The sequence below is a fragment of the Myotis lucifugus genome, unplaced genomic scaffold (assembly GCF_000147115.1).
Source record: "Myotis lucifugus unplaced genomic scaffold, Myoluc2.0 scaffold_72, whole genome shotgun sequence".
Classification (NCBI taxonomy): Eukaryota; Metazoa; Chordata; class Mammalia; order Chiroptera; family Vespertilionidae; genus Myotis; species Myotis lucifugus.
This window is the reverse complement of record NW_005871120.1, coordinates 114,124-132,731: the sequence shown is the minus strand read 5'-3', so window position 1 is coordinate 132,731 and position 18,608 is coordinate 114,124. Positions and strand designations below refer to the sequence as shown.

The 18,608-nt window shown below is 54.9% G+C and overlaps 2 protein-coding genes across 10 annotated transcripts in view; one reads left to right on the top strand and one right to left on the bottom strand.

The window, feature by feature from the left end:
• Positions 1–11,809, top strand: part of PMM2 (phosphomannomutase 2) — a 23,804-nt gene extending 11,995 nt beyond the window's left edge. For both annotated transcript variants that reach the window (XM_006090377.3, XM_006090378.3), the window contains 4 exons: positions 3,055–3,154; positions 3,265–3,340; positions 4,733–4,848; positions 10,579–11,809. In XM_006090377.3, the coding sequence (XP_006090439.1) occupies positions 3,055–3,154; positions 3,265–3,340; positions 4,733–4,848; positions 10,579–10,680 (394 nt within the window). In that variant the 3' untranslated portion in view covers positions 10,681–11,809. The remainder of the gene's footprint in view (positions 1–3,054; positions 3,155–3,264; positions 3,341–4,732; positions 4,849–10,578) is intronic.
• The window catches only part of CARHSP1 (calcium regulated heat stable protein 1), a 21,597-nt gene extending 2,989 nt beyond the window's left edge, over positions 1–18,608 (bottom strand). The window contains exons 1-5 of one of the 8 annotated variants that reach the window (XM_023755208.1): positions 18,136–18,598; positions 17,798–17,896; positions 17,405–17,527; positions 16,587–16,690; positions 15,806–15,956 (exon numbers count right to left, since the gene is read on the bottom strand). In XM_023755208.1, coding sequence (XP_023610976.1) covers positions 15,901–15,956; positions 16,587–16,690; positions 17,405–17,527; positions 17,798–17,896; positions 18,136–18,293 — 540 coding nt within the window. In that variant the 5' untranslated portion in view covers positions 18,294–18,598 and the 3' untranslated portion in view covers positions 15,806–15,900. Of the gene's footprint in view, positions 1–6,883; positions 6,939–15,183; positions 15,598–15,688; positions 15,957–16,586; positions 16,691–17,404; positions 17,528–17,797; positions 17,897–18,135 lie in introns of those variants that run through there. The other 7 variants (XM_023755204.1, XM_023755210.1, XM_023755207.1 and 4 more) reach the window with 7 other exon arrangements.

The following is an 18,608-nucleotide window of genomic DNA, read 5'->3' as shown; positions in this document are numbered from 1 at the left end:
ATGCAAATGATGGCACGTCCACTTGATGGAAATTGAAAAGAACATGCTTTCAGAGGCGACCGGTAGGGGAAATGCCTGTGAGTCAGCAATGTGGAAAAGCAACATAAACCCCAGGCCGGGAAGTCTCAAACTGGAGGCCCGCAGAGCAAAGCCCACACAGCCAAGTTTGCTTGGCCCACGGTTAAACCATACCTGGATTAGCTGCGAGCATCTAAAAGTCTGATTTCACATGTTGGAATGTCTGGATTTCAGGCTTTTGCTGCACCTGGAGACCCGACAACTGGATGCCCACATAGCAGCACTCCCCCGCCCCCGCCCCAGTCTTTCACAGGCCACTTCTCCCATCTTCCTGACTTCTGCAGGCATTGGGTTTAGGGACCCACCTCTTGGATTCTGTTATCTCAATTCCCATTTTTATTTATTTTAACTTTTAAGTATTTATTGTTTTCAGAGAAGAAGGGAGAGGGAGAGAGAGATAGAAACATCAATGATGAGAGAGAATCATGGATCGGCTGCCTTCCGAGCACCCCACACTGGGGATCACACTCCCCACACTGGAGATCGAGCCGGCAACCGAGGCACGTGCCCTGACTGGGAATTGAACTGTGACCTTCTGGTTCATAGGTCGACGCTCAACCACTGAGCCACACCGGCTGGGCAAATAACAATAATGTACATACATGCCTACAGTTAAAAAATTGGCGGGAAATGGACACTTGTTAACAGCGGCTGTATCATGGTGGTGAAGGTACAGGTGATTTCTTTGAAAGACTTTTCATTTTCTTTTCAGTGTTCTGCACTCTATATGTAACACCTTAATGATCAGAGGGAGAAACATTTTTAAAATGGCATTTAAACTTCAGAGCAACACTGCACTTTGGTTACTCCTCACCTGAGGATATTTTTTCCATTGATTTTTAAAGAGAGTGGAAGGGAGGGGAGAGACAGAGGGAGAGAAACATCGATGTGAGAGAGACACATTGATTGGCTGCCTCCTGCACAGGCCTCCACCTGGGCTGGGGTTGAACCCTGCAACCAAGGTACATGCCCTTGACCGGAATTGAATCCGAGACCCTTCAGTCTGCAGGCCGTTTCTCTATCCACTGAGCCAAACTGGCTCGGGCGGCAATGCTGCACTTTAAAGACTAGCTGCAGAATTGATGGGACAGGTGCCCCTGCTCAGCACCTCCACTGAGAGGGAAGGGGCTTCCCTTTCCACAGGGGTCTCATAGGATGAGACGGGCTGGACCCAGCTTGCAGCTGGGTGAGGGCACATGGGCATTCATTATCCTGCTCTGTCTACTTTTGTGTATATTAGAAATTCTCCATAGTAAAAAGTAAAACTGCATCTTACATCCCAGGCCAGCTCAGTCTTTCCGTTAAGCATTAAGGAAGGATAAAAAAGGCAAGCAGAATCCTGTCCTCAGACAGGTGTCACCTCAAGAGGGAGATCTGTGTGCGGAGCAGCAGTTCTGAATTAGCGTGACATGGTTGCTGAATTCAAGAAGCAGAACTGAGACCCAGCTTGATCGGCCTTTGCCCACATTTCTCAGCAGTACTAGCTGTCGCAGTAAGACTTCGGTGCGGAGTTGAATGCTAGGCAAACCGCCTTAATCCTGATTTTTAGGATAGAAGGCTTTATAAGATGTATCGGCTTCCCTTTGTGCCATGGGAATAGAGCAATACTGTCCCTGAGTTGGGGAAAATTAATTGAGCTCTTTTTCTGACAGTTTAGGACCCGCAGCCCTAGGGTCGCCCTGGGAATGGTCCCCAGTCCCCCACCCCCCAGTGTACATGTGGAAGGTGTAGGGGACACGGCTGGTCTGCACCAACTCCAGGACCCCGGGGGAGGGAATGAGGGGAGGGTTAGAGAAAGTGTCCCAGGTGCACTGCAAGGTAGGCACAGCCGGGGAAAGGAGCTGGGGGCGCAGTGTACTGTGAGTACTCACTGCTTCCCAGTATGCAGATGACTTCTGTATAAACTGGAACATGTGGTTTTCACAAAACCCTTCAGAGGTAACCAGAGTGGGTGCCAGTAGCCCCTTTCTGAGGCTAGAGAGGGCCCAGAGTCGCCCAGCCCAGTAAGAGGGGCCTTGGCTTTGCACAGGGTCCTCGCTCTGCACGCGGCCTGTGTCCTCAGCATTTACAGGTGGTGCTGGCTGGACGTCGGGGCTGTGGGGCGGGGAAAGCAGAGGGTCCAGGGAGAAGGAGTCAGCCTCACAGGCGTCCCTGCTAGAACCAGAAGACACTTCAGAGCACACCGTCTGTAAACAAAACACTTCGGTCTCATTTGTCAGAATAAATAGCTTACAAGTTACTTGAGTTTTTAAGAAACTTTTTGAAATTCAAACTGGAAACATGGTGGGGAAAAGTGCTTTTTTAAGAAGCCCCTTCATTTGAGGTAACTTCAAAAGGGTCAGGCTGTTCTCATTTTCTGTCAGGTCAACCCGTCAGAAACAGCCCGCCAGTGGGTGACGAGTTTCCTCAGTTCCTGGGAGTTCGTGGGTGACTCTCAGAGCCTTTTCCTGGGCCACGTTGCTTGGTAAAGCAGTGACTTTAGGAGGTCCCTGGCGGAGTTGTCTGGGACATACATTTTCAAACTCCTCAGGGAACTTGGAGAGCTAGTCATCATTTGTATTGACTTTTAGATTCTCTGCCCAATGCCAGCCCTATTGAACAGAATAGAATGGGAGTTTAGGATTTCTGTAGCCACGTCAAAATAGAAAAAACAAAGGAACAGGTGAAATTAATTTCAGTGTTTCATTTAGTACCATATATTCAAACTACAATTATTTTAACATAGTGAACATAAATCATTATTATTGATGATCACATTCCTTTTCCTACTAAACCTTTGAAATCGAGTCTCAGTTCAGATGAGCTGAATTTCCAGGCTCACAGCCCCACGTGGCTCGTGGCTGCCAGGAGGCCCCACCCAGCGGAGTGTGGACCACACCAGCCTCTGCCTTTTGGAATCGCCCAGCTTTTCAGCCCGTCTGTCCATCTAGAATGTTGCCCGAATGGGTAATGTACCTCTGTCCCCTTCCTCTCCAGGGGCACTTTCATCGAATTCCGGAACGGGATGTTAAATGTGTCTCCTATTGGACGAAGCTGCAGCCAAGAGGAACGCATTGAATTCTACGAGCTCGATAAAGTGAGTGTTTCTGAAGCATCCTGGGTCTGGGAAGGTAAGAGGGGCCACGTTCTGGCCACAGTTACAGTGTGCAACACAGTAGACAGCCGGTGTCTTTTTGTCTTTCTCAGAAAGAAAACATACGACAGAAATTTGTAGCAGATCTGCAGAAAGAGTTCGCAGGAAAAGGCCTCACGTTTTCCATAGGTATTGTATGTTCACGCTTTGCCGGGATGTGTGGTGGGCGGGTGCGTGCCTGAAGTCGGGCTGTGCCGTCTGCAGGGGGGCAGGAGGACTTCAGGAGCAGTCCATCCGGAGGAGAAACCCACTCCCCTGTGATGGGCCGGGCAGAGACTTGCCCTGCTAGGTAATGGCTTCCAGCTGCTGGGCTGGGCTCTAGGTTCTCACCCAGCAGGAGCCCTCCTCCCTGCATTTCTCCTCCTGGTCAGAAATAAGAGCATCTTGCATATTAATGAAGAGTAAGAACTTCCCCTCACACCTGTGGGCAGCCAGGCACGTTAGTGAGCTCCATAGCAGAGAAGGGATGGGAGCCTCTTCGGTACATTAGACTGAATTAGACGTCAGCTCGGTTGGTTCTGTAAATGAAGACACTGAGGCCCAGAAAGGAAAGGCTTTATTCACGACGATGGACCAGCACGCAGCCGTTTCTGGTGACTGATGCACTCCTTCCCACGCTCATGTCTCAGGCTTGTTTTTTTGGTAGAATAAGCCTGTCAAATGCTTCAGGCAAGCCGATCTCCCCCGTCAGTGCCGATCTCTCCTGTCAGTGCCGATGAGTCATTACTCAAAGCCCTCTCATTTACTAGCACTAATGAATGTGCGGGTTGTGGGGAGACTGGGACTGCAGAGGGAGCATGTGTAATAGATGAGTGGGTGGGCTTTTAAGCATTGTCGAACTGTGAGATGAACACTGTTCTGACACAGCTTTGAAAGGGTTTTTGTTGCGGTGAAAGCTGCCTGTAAATCCCCTCCCCTGTGATTTTCATTGTCCTGCAAGACGAGCTGGATGCAGCCGCTTCCAGGCATTCTCCACTCGGAGCTGAGGAGCTGAGCGAGTGGAAGCTGGAGGTCAGCACCGCTGAATGGGGCTCTTACCAGATCTCCCCCAGCATGCTTCACTCGCTGACAGACCAGCTAAATGCAGTGCCCCCCTCGCTCTGCGGGGTCCTCTGGGTCCCACTTTCAGGTTTTAGGTGGAATAATGTTGGAAAAACACATAAGGTGGAATGAACCTCTAGAACAGCTGTGGGCAAACTACGGCCAGCGGGCAGGATCCGGCCCATTTGAAATGAATAAAACTAAAAAAAAAAAAAAGACCGTACCCTTTTATGTAATGATGTTTACTTTGAATTTATATTAGTTCACACAAACACTCCATCCATGCTTTTGTTCCGGCCCTCCGGTCCAGTTTAAGAACCCATTGTGGCCCTCGAGTCAAAAAGTTTGTCCACCCCTGACCTAGCCCTAAAGGAGTGTAAGCAGCGGCTCGAGGATCCAGTCCATTGCACACTCCTTCCAGTGACACGTCGTTAGCCTCCCTTTCACCCTCAGCTTGTGTGTCCCCTCCCCACTTGGCAGGAGGCCAGATCAGCATCGATGTCTTTCCTCATGGATGGGACAAGAGGTACTGCCTGGGACACGTGGAAAAGGACGGCTATAAGACCATTTATTTCTTTGGAGACAAAACCATGCCAGTGAGTATGGAAGTGTTTTTGCGGTTTCATTGTTTGGTTTGGGCTTGAAGGGAGGAAATGGACAAATGGGCTTTTTCCCTTCACCCACACATTCCCCAGCCCAGCTCAAAGTGCGGGATGCTTCTGTCCTCCGGAAGGGTGTGATTAGGGTGGTTAAGGCCCCCTCCCCTCCCTGCTCCGACACCTGACACCTCAGTGGAGGTAAGAATCCAGTGAGCCTTCACTTTGGCTTTTGAATTAAATATTGCCCTCCTCCAGTGCCTTCCAGAACACCTGACCCAGGGCTGCTGTCAAATCCTCTTCGCATTGCAGAGCCCTTGCCATTCTTTTTCCTCCGTATTTTGTTTCCCAGAGGCATTCATTTCGGTTCCAAATGATAGGAGACAAGGAATCTCTTGAGTCTGGAATTTGGGAGGAGGTGGGTCAGTCCTGAGCATCACACACAGGGTACAGGAGCCCCCACCCCCCAGAGGTGTCGGAACCCCCTAGTCCAGGACTGACTCTAAGCTGGAACTGAGAGGAGAGCCCGGTGTTGAAGGGCAGCGCCAGCAGGAGGAGTCCCTGGCGGGCATTTCCCCGGAGCCCTCTGGCAGCCGAGCAAGGCTCTCCAGGACAGGCGGGTGCCAGGACATTGTCACCGTGAGGCCCGAGGGAGGCTCAGTGCCAGGGGTTCCTGCCCAGTCTCGGGCTCAGCGTCTCCCTTTAAATTCCTCTCGCCCTCTGTGCCCTTCCGTGGTTACCTTGCCATCGGGCGTCCTGGGCCGTACTGCACTCAGCAGGTGCATCATAAATGCTGCATAGGGAGTTTTTTAGCCCTTCACTCTCTGGTCCCCTCCAGAATTCTTGCTTCCTTCAGCTAGGATCTATCCCAGGTGGCCCTGCCTTTCAACATGAAAGGCACTTCTGGATATATAGTTTCGTGTCCTTTCTGAATGATGAAATGGAGATTCAGAAAGGGTAAGTAACTTGCCCGAACTGGGAGCCCCAGAACAAACTCCCTGCTCTTTTAAGAGTGTGCTTTCCCGTCAGCAAACCCTCTCCAGCGAGTGAGAAAGGTTCTAGTTCCCAAAGGAACGCCGTTCTTTTCAGGAGGCGTATCGGCCAGCCTTTTCCTAATGACAGAACCAGTTTCTAGTCACATCCCGCACCCAGCACTCCGGACGCAGCGGTGCTTTCAGTACCGGCTTTGGGAGAAGTTAGCTGATGCAATGACCCCGAGGTCTCAGGAACGGCTAGGAGCTTCTTCAGTCCTCCCATGGGCGCCGTCTCCTCCAGGCTGAGGAGAGAGCTATCGGACAGGAGAGAACACCTTGCTGTGAGGAGGCGTTCTGTGCGTTCCAGGTCCCTCAGCTGGGACTTTGCACAATGCAGCCTAGTTCTTGAGCAAGTCAGAAAGTGACTTCCCTTGGGAATTCATTTGTGAATTTGTTTCCTAGTCTTTTTAACTGCTACATCGTCACACATCAATTGTTTTTCTAAATCTTGCCTGCTTTTAAGAAGTGGATACGATTTTTAATGTTTTTATTGATTTCAGAGAGAGGAAGGGAGAGGGAAAGATAGAAACATCAATGATAAGAGAGAATCATCATCAGCTGCCTCCTGCATGCCCCCTACAGGGGATCGAGCCCGCATGTGCCCTGACCGGAATCGAACTGTGACGACCTGGTTCATGGGTCGATGCTCAACCACTGAGCCACACAGGCTGGGGTAAAAGTGGATATTATTCCATGGAGGTTCCCCCACCCTCATTCTTAAGTCATAAGTATGGAGAAGAAAGAATAAGTCACCTGTCGTCACAGCTGATGTGCCTCCCAGGCTTTCCTCTCTGCACAGATATGATCGCACATGTGGGACTCCTGCATGTTCATTGTTTACTTCCTGCTTTTGTTCTCAAACCATATTTTATTTCCCCCACGTTAGTGAGTCTTCTCTGCAAACAAGATGTTAGTGGCCATTTAACATTCTGTCATTGGAGCGTAGTTCATTCACCCGTTTCCCTAGGAGAGGCGGCTTCTTGTTGTTCTAACGAACACTGGTCAGCGCTCTCACATCATTCTTTGCCCTCAGCTGTTCCTCTTGTCAGTGGTTTCCTGGAAATGGGAGTGAACAGTCCAGCATCTCAGCCTTTTAACAACATGTCGATTCTTAAAACTTTAGGCACAGAGCTGTCAAATACTAGCTTTAAACACTGTTCACATTCGGGGATAGACACTTTGAAAGCTGTTTTCTCTCTGTGTATCAAGGCAGATGTTTTTGCAGCTTCCAGGGAAGTGGCACCTGAGCTAAGAAGCCATTTCCCTGCCGAGCACCCCAGGCTCAGACCTGCCTGCGAGTCCTCTCCCGGGACAGCCTCTGACGGGACCGATGCTGCACCAGGGGTGCCACCTGCTTTGGGCACCTCCAGAGAGCAGAGTAAAGGAGGAGGCCTGGGCCTTGCTTTTCTGAGTACTTGTCAGCTCTGGAAACCCCTCATCCTTCCCACCAGTCACAGACCAGGATCTGAAAACCCAGCTCTGAGTTCCGCTTTCGGGCTGAGGGAGACCTGGTTTGCCTCAGGAAGGAGATGGCCAGGCACCAAAGACGCGCCCCGAACTGCTCTGCCTGGCGTTCCAGGGCTGCAGCTCACCGTCACACACTGAGAAGCAGCCACATGCTGCCGGCAGGCAGCACGCCCTCGAATTCCCCTTTCCTCCGCGTTCCCTGGCGGGCCGCCCAGCAGTGGTCCCAGGACTCTGGGCACCTTGCAGCACTTACTGTCAGCTCAGCTCTTAGGACATCCTGGGCCTCTAGAGCCGGTAGCTTTATTCCTTATTGAGGTGCTTGTACAGCCCCCGCAGTGACTGCCCCCTCAGCCAGGAGAAGCCCTGCTCCGCACTCTTTGAGGGCACAGCCCTCAGCTCTGTGCCCACGACAACTGGACGTTTGACAGATGCTGGTTAAACTGACCTGAGGTCAGCGTCCACGGGCAGCAGGAGTGTGAACTGCAGGCGACAGGGAGTCTGTCCGCCCACAGGAGTGTCCGCTTCCTCTTAACGTGGTTTCCTCTTGGTCTCCAGTGTCAGGATAATCGGGGTTCACTTCTGCAACAGTGTGTGCAGAACTGGGGGGCTCAGCCCCTCCCCTGCTGTCTGAACCCTGCAAACACCACCTTAGGTTTCACCGCCTGGCCCGCCGGGTGGGGATTTAAATATTCATGGGCGGTTTCTCTGAGCTGAGGCCTCTCCTTTGGGCCCGTCATTCACTCTAACAAGGTGATCACCGTTATTCATCCCTTTGCCCCTTCACTCCCTTTATCTTCTCTCAGGAACCGGTTTTGTTTGGATCCTGGAAGCTGAGCTTCCGCAGCCCAAGCCAGGGAGCCTTCAGTGCGCATGCACGTCCAGTGTGGGAGCTTCTCTGTCTGAGGCCTCACTGCTCCAGAGGGGCCCTTGCAGCTCAGTGCTTTGGCTCTGCTGCTGCCTCCCTCCGACTCTGGTTTGCAAGCTCTGTGCAGTACCGCGCAGAGGAGGCTGGCCCCTGGCAGGAGGGAGGATGGTAGAGGTTGGTGGGGTTTGTGGTGCAGATGCTTCGCTGTCCTCTGAAAGCAAGCGGAGCTGAAAGGGACCCAGCAGCCCGGCCCAGTTGAGGGAGGTTTTGATTCTCTGGACCCGGCTTCCGTGGGTGAATTACACAGTAGCTCCCAGCCCCATCCCAGCAGGACCAGGGGAGACTCATGCAAATTAGGCATCTGCCAGGCACACATCTGTCCCCAAATGTGACATCCTCTCTAGGGAGGGGCAGGCACAGCTGTGAGCCCTCCTTCCTTCAGCGGTCACTCTGCCTCACGGTGCACCCTGGCTGGCAGCTGGGAGCTCCTGGCTCCACTCTGCTTCCGTCCTCACCCCGTTCCCCAGAAAGACCCTGCTGTAGGCGAGCCTCATTGTGGCCTGAAGTGCCACTATCTGGTGGCTTCACAGGTCTCAGGTCCTGACCATGGTCTTCAGACCCTCCGGGGCCTGGCCCTGCCGGCCCTTCCAGCTTCCAGTCCTGCCTGGCAGGTTCTGAGAGCTGAGCTGCCTTCCCCGTAGGGAGCTGGTCACACGTTTGTCCCTTTCCTCCCTTTACTCAAAGGCCCCTCCCTGGTCACTCCAGGTTCCCTTCTCCTCTGTTCTTTGCAGCTCCTTCCCATGTCTGGGAGCTGGGAGGCAGCCCTTGTGTCGTTTTGTGGTTTTGTTGTCACCCCTGCATCTCCAGTTGCTGAAAACATCCAGGCAGGGAGCAGTTGGGTGATAGGTGACTACTAACTGCCCCTCCTAAGTCTGTGGCATTGGCTTCTTCCGGACGCTGCAGGAGTTTGTTTTCCCTTTGAACGTAGTCCTCTGTGGTGGTGTTTACCTGCCAGGCCATTTCTGAGAGAAATCTGGCTTTTTTAAAATCAGAGGAATTACTAGAAGTGGTTCCACAGCTACTTGCTTAGGCAGCGGATACAGGGCCTCTGGGTAACCAGACGCCCGCAGGCTCCCGGGCGCACTGGGAAAGGGCATTCACGGCGCAAGGTCAGGGCCTCCTGACATGGCCCTCCACCCAGCACACCTTGGGCCCAGCCGCGGCCCCTCCGGAAATCGTGAACTCGCTTCCCCTGGGGAAGCGTCTGCTTGGGGCTAGTTAATCTTCAGGTGGGAGAGCAGGAGTGATTTCATGGTTCAGTCAGCCCTTTAAAAGAACGTCAGGTTTTCCGATAGACTCTTTATGAGAAAAACCCATGTTCTCAGCCGCTATTTTCATTGTATGAAAACTAATTGATTTTTCTCAAGATTTGGAGTTAGATTGCTTATCCAGTTTTATGAGGAAATTCCATGAGAAGAAAAGCAGGAGCTGTCCCCCCACAGCGCTGGGCAGGAAGCCCGATTCATTCACCCGAGACAGCGGGACTGGGACCCACAGTCACGGCGCCCCCCCTCCTCCCCCGCAGCAGTGTCAGGTCCTCCCAGGTCCGGGCCCTCAACTCTGGAGTGTAGTGTCCCAGATAAAGCACTGTGAACACCCAGACAGCCGAGCAGGGGCTGCTGCTGGTTCTGCCACAGAGGTTGCTTTCTAAGGCCATACCCAGATCCCCTGGTCTCATCAGCTACTCCCCCAGCGCTGTGGGAGATGCCACCACTCCCCACTTTCCAGGTGGGGAGTTGCCCAAAGAACCCCCCTCATCAGTGGTAGAACCAAGATCTAATCCAGGCCACGTGGCTCAGACAGCCACATGGGGCTGTTTCCAGTTAAATGAATCAAAGTCAAATTCAGTTCCTCTGTCCGCTAGCCATATGGCGAGTGCTCCATGGTCACGTGTGGCACATGGCTTCCGTCAGCTCAGAGACAGGCGTGTCCATCACAAGAAACCTGAGAGCAGGGGCTCTGGCTGTGGCTGCCCCCCTCCTGTGGCTCGTTAGAAAGGCCCAGGTGCGGTGGGAACAGGTCGATGGCACTGAGCATCCTGTCACCTGCCGAGCCTGCTTGTTTATAGAATAAGCCTTCGGTCTTCACAAGAACACCGCGAGCTCGTTCACCGGCATAATTACCCGTTCCCCTGAGTCACAGTTCAGGAGAAGGTGACACCCTTTCTCGGCGTGACTGTCTCTTAGTTTCCAGAGGAACCAGGTAACCGAGGAAACCCTCCCTGCCCCGTCCAATGGCAGGTTCCTCCTTCCTCTGGTAGCCCTGGCCCCAGGCAATGGCTGTGTCTGCTTCGTGTCTCCTCAGGGTGGGAACGACCATGAGATCTTCACGGACCAGAGGACCATGGGCTACACCGTGATGGCCCCTGAGGACACGCGCAGGATCTGTGAAGAGCTCTTCTCCTAACGCCCCTCCGTGGGAGGGCAGGAAGGCCCAGCTACAAGCCCGAAAGGGTCGCCCCGTGGCCAACCCCAGATCCCTCCCTCCCGTGCCCACGGACATTTACAACCATCCAGCCCAGGACAGACATGTAAAAACACTTCCTGAAATGAAGCACCTGCCAGTGTCAGCTTGGTAGGAGCCTTGAGACCAGGGCACTGTGGTCATCAGCGGTACTAAGCTAAGTGACCTCTGAACTCTTGTGTTCCCACCTCACTTCCTGTTTGAGAGCCATAGACCTCAGCGTGGCCTGTGGACGACTGGCCGGGCAAGTGACAGCTGACCCGATGGAGTTTGCACTCCGCTGGCCTGGTTCACAGGTTAGCTCAGATCCCCTACAGTGAGGGGCTGGTTCTCTAACCATCGACTTGGGAGACAATAGTCCCAACAGCCTTTCCCCAGGGCCGGCTCTGAGCCCAGGTTCACAGAGACTAACGGGTGTCACCCTTCACCAAAGAACCTTCTGCCTGGGCCTCCCAGGGGCCTGATTTGCCTGGTTTCTCAGGCATCAGGTGAAAGCCACGGTAATTAGGGCAGAAGCTGCCCTGTTTCTCTGCAAACCTTTGAATAAATAAGCGTGGGACCCTGGCCCTCAACCCTGATTCCAGCCTTGGGGCTGGGCCCTCCCCCCTCCCTCCCAGGTTCTGTAGGTTCCTCCTGGGACTGGAAGGCCCCTCCAGGCCCTGGTCCAGAACAGGGCGGAGACGGCTTGCCCAGGCAACGGTTAACGTCGATTCCCAGCCTCTGGAAACGTAGGGACCCACAAGCCCTCCACAGATTGGTACAAGGGCCCCAGGCCGGCTTCATTCCACAGCGTGACCTCTGCCGGGGCCCCACCAACCTGAATCCATGCGCTTTGCACCCCCCACTTTTCTGCCCCCACCAGGTGCTTTCATCACAGAGGAGCCTGGCTTCCCCCCAGAGCTGTCCCTGAGCTTCTCGGCTCTGGACAGTCTGCCCCCCACCACGCGGTTGACGTTTTTAGCGGTTCCCAGGACATGCCATCGGTGGCATCTTGTCGAAGTGTTTTGCAAATGTACTGTAATGACCTTTCAAAGTGACGAGTAGCAAATTAAAGTGATTGTATTGTTTCCTATTTCTCACTCTGATTATTTTTCATGTCAACCTGTTTGCCCTTCGGTCGAATGGGATACAGTCCCCACCACATAGGTAACTTAATTTCAGGAAAGCCCATTGAATGGTGGGTGTGAGCTATCACTAACTCAGGCAACCCCCAGCAACCCGGTAAGCAGGACTTAGCCCGACTGTGTAGATGAGGATGAGTGAAACCATCCCTCAGCCTCGCAGAGTTCGCAGGATAAAGACCATCACCAGAACCCTAAACGTGTGCTAAGTGTTGAGCAAGAGGGAAGCACTGAGGTTGCACCCTGAGCAGCCTGCAGCTGGTAAGAAAGCAGGTCCCGTCCCAGCACCGCAGCCGCCGGCCGGTATTCAGCCCTGCACTCAGGTCGCTCGGGGAAAGGCCTATGTGCAGGCAGGGGTGCAGGGCACAGCAGGTGGCTGCGGGAGTCAGGCCTCCAGGAAGGCCTTCCGAGCCTCCTGAGGAGCCTAAGCCTGACCCTGCGAGATCTGCGACAGCTTGGTGGGGAGCAGATGTGGATTCAGGAAGGGCAGGGCGTAGGTGGCTTTGAATCACTTCCTTTCCAAGAACTGCTTCCTCTTCCTCTTCCCCCAAGAAGTGCTCCTTGATCTCAGCCCTACAGGCACCTGGGCCAGGCCTCCAGGCCCCTCCACCTGTCTGCCCTCTGCAGCACCCACTCAGGTTCTGGAGCTCATTCCACCCCCCACTTGCAGCTGGTTCCCAGTATCACCTGCAGCTTTGAGCCAAGGCCTCCCTCATGCCACCTGCGTAACATCCTCTTAGTGTAACATGCCCACAATCTCATGGTTTTGAGCTAAATGCCTACTTTGGCCTCTCCCGAAACAGGTTCAATGGGCTGGTCCTAATTTTTCCTAATACACTTTTTTGTTTGTTTTTAGAGAGAGAAACATCAATTTGTTGTTCCACTTATTGATGCATTCATTGGTTGCGTGTATGTGCCCTGGCCCAGGATTGAACCCAAAACCTTGGTGCAGGGGTCCTCAAACTACGGCCCGCGGGCCACATGCAAATACAAATATTGTATTTGTTCCCGTTTTGTTTTTTTACTTCAAAATAAGATATGTTCAGTGTGCATAGGAATTTGTTCATAGTTTTTTTTTTAAACTATAGTCCGGCCCTCCAACGGCCTGAGGGACAATGAACTGGCCCCCTGTTTAAAAAGTTTGAGGACCCCTGCCTTGGTGTATCGGGATGACGCTCTCACCAACTGAGCCACGCGGCCAGGGCCTTTCCTAATACACTCTGAAAAAAACACATAGCCTTAAAATAAAAATGTTCACCTCTGCACCAACCAAGATCGTTATCCACCTCCCCTGAGAAAGACTGTCCCAGGGAGACCTTCCCAGCCCGACACACGTGAAGACCCTCCCGGAGCGGCCCTGCCTGTCGTCCAGCCCAGCCCCTCACCTCCTCCCGCCCTCCTGGAAGCCAAAAACTCGTTCTCACGGCTCAGCCTCACACAACCAAAGTATAAACGCATCCACAGGGAATCTATTCACAAGTGACCAAGTAGCATTTTCTGTTGTCACAAAGCCACGTTCTACTTCTAAGCTTCCTACATTGAGCCTGACAGTTCAGGGAAAAGGTATGATCCCATTTTCTGACTCAACCCCAAAACCAGCTGCGAAGCAGAATGACTCAGCCTGCCGTGGGGAGCCGCCCTTACCCTCTGGCTAGGAGGACAGGACGAGCTTCCTCACAGCCAGCTCCTCGTTAACAAACAACACACAGCCGTGCACAAAACAACCTTTATTGACAGGAAGGTGGGAGGAAAGATTTGGATTTAGGAATCCCGGGTGCAACTCCCATCTCGGTCACCAACACCCCAGTCCTCCAGAGCCCAGAGCAGGTTCTATGTTGGGACTGAGTGGGAGAGCGTCCCTTCCAGCTCTGGGGACATCGTGTGGCTCTGGAATACCCATTGAAGAGCTGGTCACACAGGAAGGACTGCAGGAGCATTTTGCAAAGGATTCCACACACAGGTCACCTCCGAACAAAAGATCCGATCCCAACCCACTGGCAGGCGGAGTCTGTGGGGTCACACAAAAGACGGGGCTCCTGGCACAAGTGGCTCCAGAAGTGTGGTCTGTACCCGACAGGCAGCCTCTGGGGGCCACCTGGGCACACCCAAGGCTCACGGGGAAAAGGCCACCTTGGACCCAGCAGAAGGCGAAGGCAGGAGGCAGAGAGCCGTGCAAGGGGCACGATGGGCCAGGAAAAGGCAGATCGAGTCACTAACCGTGGTGTTTCACTGCACACACGTCATCACACACACTTTGTGTTAAAACAACTGCGCCAGCCAGCGGCCAAGCAGTTCCAGCCTCCCACCCCTCCGACGAGGCCGTCCCAGAACGCAGACAACTGGGGGCCAGGACTGCTTCCCGCCCCCAAAGCCCCGTCTTCGGTCTTCGGTCTGGAACACCCTGTCTGCCCAAAGCCAGCTTTAAAGGGTTCACTTTCCACGCTGACAAATGGATTCCTGACTCCACATCAGCCACATATTTCAAACGCATTACCCAGCTAGTTCTACTTAAAAATCCCAACGACAGCCAAACCAAAGCACAGCAAATACAATCCTAGAGAAGATCTGTTTACTGGAACTAGCTACAAAGGCTCGCCATGTCGGCAGAAAGCGCAGAGCTGGCTCTGGTGAGAGCGGCAGTTACTTAAAAAGAAAAACTCACATTTCTTCAGGCCTGTTTTCAAGACAACCCCCTCGCTCAACGTGTATTTCTCCAGCGTCTGACTTTCCCAGGCTGTCAGAAAGCAAGCTACTTACTCTTTTCTGGAAGGATCAGGAGAAAGGTCTGTTTTAAAACAAACACCCTCCCCTCTACGCTTCCTCCTCCCTCCCCATCCGCCACCTAAATAACAGGGAGGGGATGTGCAATGGCTGCTGGGACCTAATCACTCAGCTTGAAGGCAGCTGGAGAAGACCATGCTTCTAAGGGTTAGAATTCAGCTCTCAGCATGGCTTTCCCAGGTGGAGGGCTAAGGGCTCCTGGGGAAACTTTTCCCGACCCCCAGCTGTGACACCTCCCACTGCAAAGGCACCTAAGACCCTTCCATCCCTCCCACCCCTGCCCCCTGAAGCCAGCTCCCCTGGAACCAACCAAGCCTAGAATCAAAAAGCCTGCTCTGCCCAGGGCCAGGGAGACACAAGAAGGGGGCGCTACGGTGGGAATTCATGCTGGGGAAACACACAGGATCCAAGTATGTCACCACCCGGCCGAGTTCTGAGCCTCCCACCCCAGGGGGATGGGGATGAGGGACTCCATGGGCTGGAGAAATACCACCTGACCCACCCCCTGGGCGAGGGCCGCACCCTCTACACCAGCCGGGGCCTCTCCTTGTTCAATGCTTTTAATACTTTTCAGATGGTGCAGTTGTTGTGATGGCCAGAGGCTATGCTGGTGGCCCAGACACCCCGTGCCTGCCCCCGACCCGACCCCCTTCCACCAGGAGATACTTGAAAGGGACCACGCTCCCCGCTCTGAAGCCGCATCTCGGGCAGGGAAATGTCATCTCCAGTCCGGTCCCGCCTCCTCTTCCCCGCGGTCTCCCACAAGCCCAGGAGAAGGGGCGCTCCTGGCCTCTCCTAGGAGCTGACGACGTGGCCGGACCAGGTCTCGTGCTTGGTGCCCGGCGCCAGGTGGGTGATGACCACCTCCACGGCCTGCAGCTTCTCGTGCTTGGGCGGGATGGAACACATCTTGTAGGTGACCTCGTCGCCTTCCACCGGCACGTACTCCCCTTCCACGCTGCGGGGTGGGGAGAAGCACTCAGCGCCCACACTCAGCCGAGCCGAGCCGTGGGATGCCACGCCCAGGACACAGCCCCTGCCGGTCACAGGGCCACCCCGGGCTTCTAGGGGAACTGCCCCTCCCACCCTGCTGTCAGAGGGAGCCACCATGCCTCAGTGGTGCCACCTGTCCCAGCCCCCACTGCCCCAGCCTCTCCCTTCCCGCTCCCTCCGTGCTGCTGCGGAGCCCGCACCCAATCAGCTGCTGCCCTGGGACCTCTGACGCTGAGACAGAGGAGCTCAGCCTGGAGGTGCTCACACTTTACGGTAAGCGTGGGCGACCCGGGGCCTCTTGGACAGAAGAGCAGGGGAGCCAGTCTGAACCAGAGAGAGAAACAAGGTGGCCCCACGGGAGATGAGTGATGCCTGGTGGAGTGATTCCCAGCCACCAGCCTCATGTCCACTGGTCCAGGAGTCCCAGAACCCAGGTTGCACCTGCTCTTCCACTCCCCAGAAATGGTGAGCCTTCCAGAAAGAACCTTTGTACTTAAAGCCAGTTCGAGGAGGGTCCTCTCCCCTGGGGCCATTCCCTGAAATCACCATCCCGCCCATGGGGGTGACGTGCCCATCTTGCTGCCCCTTTGATGAGACCCCACAAATCCCCTTGAGATCCTGAGCACCAGGGCCAGCTCCCCCAGAACTGGTCTGCCTCGGTTAAAGAATCACAGAGCAACTGGAGCTTCCCTCTTCGACCTGGCGACCAGGGAGCTCAGGATACAGGGGCAGCACTTGCCGCAGCAGCACCAGGCACCGCGGGACCTCTGCTTTCTCACCTGCCCCCACCCCCGTGTTCCTTACTAACTTATCTTTCCTGATGCCCTGAGCATATCCTTGTAAACCACCGCAAGTCCTTTCTGGAAAGAGGCAATGCACACCCACGTGTGCACTCACATACGTGATGCGATGCTTTAGCATCCTAGGTCTACGCTGTACAGGGGCCCTACTTACTAGTAAGACCTGCCGTGTGAGCAGTGGGAGGGGAATAAAGAAAGGGTAATTCTCCCACCACGGCCGACATCTGCAATCGGTTCCTATTTTCAAAAACATGGTTTCTATATACAGGGTGAGGCAAAATAGGTTTATAACTCTTCATGTGGAAAATGACACAATAACTAATAAATAATAATACAAGAGTAAACTGTGCTTTGCGCACTCACCACTGTAAACCTACTTTGGCCCCAGCCTGTGCAGAACACAACTTTCCCACAAACTGAAATGAAAGATCAGGGGATGCTGAGGCCAAAGGGTGGGGTGGGTAAGGGTGCCAGGTCAGGTCCCCACATAGCTGAAGGCCGGAAGTGGAACGCAGGCCGCAGGCCGCGGGGGCCTGCATGCGTGGGCCCCGCCCTGGGCCCTCCAAGGCCTTCCAGACACTCAGGAAGGAAGGATGTCGTCAGTGAGCAAGTGACTAGAGAAAGGATCCAGCTCCAACTTCCCGGATCAGAGGAGCCGGGCAGGAAACCACCCTGAGGCCAAACACAGGGGCGCCCCTCCCCATCCACCAGATACACTGGGCACTCGGCCCCATCCCACCCCAATGGTTCTGCATACACTGCGCACGCACACACGCAGACTGTCACCTGCAGCATCACATACACCAGCACCACCAAGTGCCGTCTCACAACCCCACCCCTGAACACAGTCACACGGGGTCCCACATGCCTGGCCTCACCCCTCACCCCTGCACCCATCATGGTCACATACTCTCCCTGCCACTGAGGAACCAAGACAGGGCCCGCCCAGCCCGCCCAGCCCCACGGACTCACTCGGAGATGTGCAGGAAGATGTCGGGGCCGCCGTCAGCCGGGGTGATGAAGCCGTGGCCCTTGGAGCGACAGAAGCATTTGCACACTCCTTTGTAGATGGGGCCCTGCGAGGCCCTCACCGTCCTGACAGAGAAGGGGGGGAGTGTGAGGGGGCCCCACCAGCCCTTCAGACAGACACCCACTCTCCTGGGGCCCACCCAGCTCATCCCAGCCCTGCCCACAGCTGTGCCCCCGGAGGTCCTGGCACAGCTCTGGGGCCATTCACACAGTACGAGTGACTCCCGGATGACCCTGGCAATTGTTCTCAGGACTCAGTCCCCCATTGAAAAGAGGGTATTAGACTAAAAGCTGACAGCAAATCAGTAATCAATCCGAGCAGCAGCCTCCACTCACTGGGCCTGAGGTCTGCATCTGCCAGGCACCGTGTGCATCCTCGGCAGCGCCGTGGCAGCCCTGCTCCTGTCCCCATTTTGCAGCTGAGGAAGTTGAGGTCTGACAAGGGAAGAGGCTCCGTGTGGTTAAAGGCCAGCGATTTAAGACCCCAGCGGTCTCGCCCCAGCTCCCGACAGGCTCCGGTGGGCCTGGGGCCGCGCCCTCCAGAGTTCGCAAGGCACTCTCCAGTTCTCGCCCTGACCCCAACCCCACGTCTCCCCCTGTGACAAACAGGGTCACTGAGGCACAGAGATGGCCACCAGTCTCTGGAAGCCTCCCCCAGCCAGCCCGAGACTCACGCGGAGAAGGTCCTGGTCCGGCGAGTGGGCAGTGGGCTGGGGACCACATTGCTCCGGAGCGGGGATGGTGAGCGGTTGCGGGCCCGCTGGGTGTCGAGCAGCCCGACCGAAGCCTGGTGGGTGGGGGGCTGTGGTGGCGCAGGAGGTTCAGATGACATGGCTGACCTGGAGAGAGAGGGGGGCTCTCAGGGGCTCACACCCCACAGGGAGGCCCCAGATGCATCCCCACCCCCACCTCGGGGAGTCTGCCATCGGAGACCCATTCCTCTCGCTGTGGAACGCAGGTCCCAGCTCCCTGAGCTTGCGGGTCACAGCCACGGCTCACAAACAGTGTCCACAGACACGCTGGCGGGCCCAGCAGGTCAGGCGCCCCCCAGGGTCTGCATCAGCCCGGCCTCCCTCCGTCACAGCGCTGCTCAGAAAGGCCAGCTGGTACCCATGACAAGGACTTGGTCCCCTGTGTGTCCTCAGGC